Source organism: Equus caballus, chromosome 30 (assembly GCF_041296265.1).
Source record: "Equus caballus isolate H_3958 breed thoroughbred chromosome 30, TB-T2T, whole genome shotgun sequence".
Classification (NCBI taxonomy): Eukaryota; Metazoa; Chordata; class Mammalia; order Perissodactyla; family Equidae; genus Equus; species Equus caballus.
In genome coordinates, this window is record NC_091713.1 from 27,061,514 (window position 1) to 27,067,437 (window position 5,924).

General features: G+C 35.3%; 1 protein-coding gene across 1 annotated transcript; it reads left to right on the top strand.

Annotated features, from left to right (window-relative positions):
* The first annotated feature begins 1,677 nt into the window (after positions 1 to 1,677).
* On the top strand, positions 1,678 to 2,359 carry LOC100058286 (ubiquitin-conjugating enzyme E2 L3). The gene is given in 1 exon segment (XM_001490059.7): positions 1,678 to 2,359. A coding segment is annotated over 1 exon segment (465 nt). The 5' UTR covers positions 1,678 to 1,689; the 3' UTR covers positions 2,155 to 2,359.
* The last annotated feature ends 3,565 nt before the right edge of the window (positions 2,360 to 5,924 follow it).

Below are 5,924 nucleotides of genomic sequence, written 5' to 3' on the forward strand. Positions count from 1 at the left end.
TAATATTTTAAGTATCTTGAAAGTACACTTGATGTTAAAATTATTAAATACGAAGCATTCAAACAAATATTCTACATGAAAAAAGTTAATGATTGTGGCATTATGGTGGTTTAAAAACAAGTCAAGGCACTAATGTATCACAGTACCATTAGGAAGGAATAAGACAGCCTTTCCTTCAATTATTGCAATTAAAATAATTGGGTTACTCAATGTAGAATTTATATTGAGATTTTTTTTTAATTTCTAGTATCTTAGTATGATTTTGCATATTAAAATTAATCAATTTCTCTTTTCTGTCTGATTTTCGTAATAATAAAAAGAAACATGAGATAGCTGTTAGTATGTGATCTATATAATGAAAGAATTCAGCTTATACTACTTCTGTGTTCTACCATAATTCTGTTATGTAGCATTATTACATATATTTTAACAAGCAGAGAAGGAATAATAATATATCCAAAATTTACAAAGTCAACTCATTCCTTACAATTAAGGCGGAAATTTAATTGAACAACTGAATTTTCCTCAGGACTAAAATACCAAGAGATATTTGCTTTGCTCGTGCTATAAAGAAGATAATATTCTACATTCTGGTTTAGGCTAAGATGTCGACATAGTACAATTTTAAAAAGTAAATTTCCAGTAATCATAATATGGATAATCAGTAGTCACAACTCATTTAATCATAAATGGCTATTTCATTTTCCTGTCATTTTTGAAAACTTCATAATGCTTTGAAGGTGCCTATGCAGTATCAGTTTAAGCAACTAGCCCTAATTATCAGCACCACTTTAAAATTCCTAAGCAACCCAGTGCATGAGCTTGCTGTACCACAAAAATGTACCAAGAAAATCATTAGCTACAATTTAAGTACCAAAAGGGGGAGAAAAAGACTCTCATAGAGATATTTCATGGCAATGAAGTAGCTTTTTATGATATAAGTAAAATCTGAAGAAGGAGTTCTAGAAAATTTACATCCATAAGATGAAGTATAATCATACCAATTTTCTCTCAGTGCTTTTCCTTTGAGAAAAATAAAAGTACTAACAAAATTTTTAAAAAAATCATTTTATTAGAATAGGCCTGGGTTTAGTATATTTTATTTTAAAGACAGAATGTTTTCCTCATGGAAGAAATAGATTATCGATTTATTAAGACATACTAAGCAATAACTGTCAACCATGCCATCCAAAATTAATTTAATTAAATACTTGACTCATTAATTTTATAACGTGGTTTTGAGTGGACTTGAAACTCATTCAATATTCTTAATTGAAGAGTCATATCTAGGCACTTCAAGGATAATTTGGACTGAACAAATGTACTACATACGACCTAGAATTAAATATGATCCAGTCAGGCAGAAATTTCTTACTTTTATGTGTTCTTTGTCTTGCACAATAATCTAAATCAATACTATGAATAATTTTTCTAAAGGTGATATTTTAAGGTCTATATCCATATAAGGTAGATAAAAATGAGCACTGAGCTAATCATAGACGTTAAATTTATAATTAGAATGGGTCACTGCAAAGTAAGCAGTAATCCTAGGACCCATGTTGATAATTAAGGTTACCAAATTTAATATTTCTGATGCGATTCTTTAAAAACTACATATGAGATGTTTCTCTTATTCTAGGCATCTTCTTCCTCAAAATATCTTGTTATTTTAGCAGCACCAGATCCAAGATGGCGGCCAGCAGGAGGCTGATGAAGGAGCTTGAAGAAATCCGCAAATGTGGAATGAAAAACTTCCGTAACATCCAGATTGATGAAGCTAATTTATTGACTTGGCAAGGGCTTATTGTTCCTGACAACCCTCCATATGACAATGGGACCTTCAGAATCGAAATCAACTTTCCGGCAGAGTACCCATTCAAACCACCGAAGATCACATTTAAAACAAAGATCTATCACCCGAACATTGATGAAAAGGGGCAGGTCTGACTGCCGGTAATTAGTGCTGAAAACTGGAAGCCAGCAACCAAAACCGACCAAGTAATCCGGTCCCTCATAGCACTGGTGAACGACCCCCAGCCTGAGCACCCGCTTCGGGCTGACCTAGCTGAAGAATACTCTAAGGACCGTAAAAATTTCTGTAAGAACGCTGAAGAGTTTACAAAGAAATATGGGGAAAAGCGACCTGTGGACTAAAATCTGCCACGATTGATTCCAGTAAGTGTGAGCAGAGACCCCGAGCAGTGCATTCAGACACCCCGCAAAGCAGGACTCTGTGGAAAATTGACACGGGCCACCGCCTGGCGTTCGTTTGTGGCAGTTACTAACTTTCTGCAGTTTTCTTAATCAAAAGTGGTCGAGGTAACCTGTAAAGAAAGGATTAAAAATTTAAGATGTTCTAGTTCTGTGGTCTTTGTTTTAAATATCATTGCTTCAAATCTACTTTAAAAAAAAAAATCTTGTTATTTTAGATGAAACTTTTATTCTCCCAAATACTGACTATTATCATAGAATTGCTTTTGAGAGAAATAAAAGCTTTTTAATACTTTATTGTTTAAACAAGAGAAATTTCAAATTATTGGAAATTTCCATTATTAACAATGGCTACACGTATTGAATATTTTAAATTATGATTTTGTTCATTAATTAGTGCATTAACAAGTGTTTCTTGATTATCTATTGTAGATTGATAGTTAAGAATACCAAAATTAATATTTCCACTACTTTTATAAAACTTATATGAAATAATTCTCTTAATCCAGGCATCTTCTCCCCCAAAATATCTTGATATCTGGCAATTAATGCTGGCTCTCAACCATTATACATAGGCTCTACCGTCTGATGGTTTCAGTGTAGAGAATTTCTTAAGCAGAGGTTGTGCCTAAAAGTGTCAAAAGATCCAAGTGTCCAAAGATGGTTTAAAAAATGTCCAACTGTCCAAAAGGTCTGGGTGGAAAAAGTTTGCCCTTTTCTGACTAGCATCGTAAGTCTCGCAGCCCCACTTGTGCCATACTCAGTTGGTTGAAGAGGTCTCAAGTCAACTCAGACTCACTGAAAGAGGAACTAGACTCCAGTTTGTTTGGGGAGTGGTGAGTTCAGTGTAGAAGATCATGCAGGATGGGGGATAATGTTGAAAACATCTTTGGGAAATGCAATCTGCCAGATGAACGCATCAAAGTTGAAACCAGTATATAAGAAAAAGTTGTTTGTGAGAGCCTGTGGCCTACTTCTTATCCATTAACTAGACAGAATGGGACAGACGGGGGGTAGATGTGAGCATACCAGGATAAGGTCATTGTCTGTACAAACTGGAGATGCCAGAACTACAATGATCAGCATCAGTTTCATAATTTAACTCTCATGGTTGTTCACGGTGAGGATGGAGCTTTATATGAACTTCACAAGATTGGAAAGAATGATTCTGATTTAACTATTGTTTAAAGTTCTTAAGATTTAAGTAACTGGAAAGTTTTGATTGACACGTAATACTTTAAAAATCTTAAAATCACATTAGAAAGCACAAAAGGGAAGAGAATTAGAGAGCATGTAGAAAGATTTCAATTATACCCTTTCATTCTGAAGACAGACAATCACGGTGTATCCACCACTGCAGTGAAACATTTGTCATAGAAACCAGAGATTATGCAGGTAATATTAGTGTAAATCTAGTTTTATGCAAAGAGTTTGATAAAATGTCCCCTTTTCCAACAAAAAAAGAAAGAAAATTGATCTTGGAGAATAATGATTTGGCAGCAGAAACAAATTCTAATAAATATTAGATGAATGTTGATCCAACTCAAATATGAAAAGGAAAAATATTAACTTTTTCCAACAAGCCCTATTCTAATTTTAACCTATTGATTGTATGCATTATTAATGATTGATCATATAGTCAATCTAAAAGCTAGATTGAAATGATTTAGACTGAAATCTTCACGTGAAAGAAAACAAAATATTGTAGATAATATCAATTCCTGGAGAGTGGGCATATAAATTAAAGACAATATATATTAATGATAGAATCAGAGACACAAGCAAGACCAAGAGATCCTTACTCTGAATCCATTAAATATTGGACCCCTCAGGGCTGAATAGAGCACTGATTGCTTTTCCTATAGGGAACATAGTTTGTTATCTATCTTAAGTGGAATTTCCCAGGAAATGGATTCTGAGATAAAGATTTGGTTGCCGTGGATTAACAGGGAGTCTTCTCATGGACAACACCAGCAAGAGAATGCAGGAAGCACTGAGCAGAGCAGGAAGTGAAACTATAATGTAGTTGCTACAGAGGGCCAATCACTCCGATTTGCATGTGAAATTCCCAGTTTCAGTGCTGAATGACGTGAGTTTCAGAAATACTCTTTCTCAGCCAAACCTGGGCAAGGTCAGACACTTCCTTATGGAACTCTGGAACTGGCATGGGTCTTCAGAAATGTTCTCAGCTGGGGCAAGAGGACCCTGATCCATATCGACTAGCCACTACATGCAAGCTAGATCTCGGAAAAGGGTATAACTTCATGTTAGCTGCTCCCTTCTGCTGAGAACAACTTCCTAATGTCTCAAAAAGTTCAAATTCAACATGATTATCACTGATTTTACAAAAGTCCCATCCAAATCTGATTTTCTCCTGAAGAATAACACTCTACAACCTGCCTCCCCATTCAACTCCTATATTCTTGGTGGGAATGTAAGTTGATGCAGCCACTATGGAAAACAGTGTGGAGGTTCCTTAAAAAATTAAAAATAGAACTACCATATGATCCAGCAATCTCATTTCTGGGTGTATATCCAAGAAAATGAAATCAGTATCTCAAAGAGATATCTGTACTTGCATGTTCATTGTAGTATTATTCTCAATAGCCAAGATATGGGGACAACAAAAATGTTTGATGATGACAGATAGGGAAAGAAAATATGATATATATATATTTAATTAATATTTATCTATTCATCTGCATGTTTATATAAATATATATATATCATGTATCCATCACCTCACATTGTTACCATTTTCATATATATATAATGGAGTATTATTCAGCCTTAATAAAAAAGGAAATCCTGCATTTGTGACAATGTGGATGAACCTGAGGGACATTATGCTAAGTGAAATAAGCCAGACACAGAAAGACAAATATCGCCTGATCTGACTTATATGTGGAATCTAAAATAGCCAAACTCATAGAAGCAGAGAGTAGATTGGTGGTTGCCAGGGGCTGAGGAGATGGGGAAATGGGGACACTGTCAAAGGGTACAAAGTTTCAGTTATGCAAGGTAAATAAATTGTGAAGATAGTGACTATAGTTTACAATGCAGTATTTTTTACTTGAAAATTGCTAAGAAGTAGATCTTAAGTGCTCCCATCACGAGAGAAAGAAAGGAAGGAAGGAAGGAAAATATTAACTATGTAAGGTGATGGATATGTTAATTATCTTGATTGTGATGATTATTTCATAATGCATACATATATCAAAACATAAAGTTGTGCAACTTAAATATATACAGTTCCTTTGTTGTTGGTACCCTCAAGTGATTCCCACTCCTACTGACACTGTGGACAGGAGAGTTGAACCCTTTCCAGTCTTTTTGCGTCACCTTCTCACCTCCTGGTGCTCTATCAGACAATTCTCCACTGATATTCACAGGATTTTCATGCCAATCTTTTCAGAAGTGGTGGCCAGATCCTTTTCCCAAGTCTGTCTTGTTTGGAAGTTCTGCTGAAACCTACCCACCATGGGTGACCCTGCTGCATTTGAAATCCTGGTGGACATAGCTTTCAGCATCACAGCAACACACAGTATGTCAACCAACAGATGACAGATGGGTGGTGTGGCTCCTTGATCTGGAAGCTAACCTGGGCCACAGCTGAGAGTGCCAAGTCTTAACCACCAGACCACCCAGGGTTGGCTACACAATTCCTAGCTGTCAATTATACTTCAATGAAACTGAAAATAAAAAAAGACTCT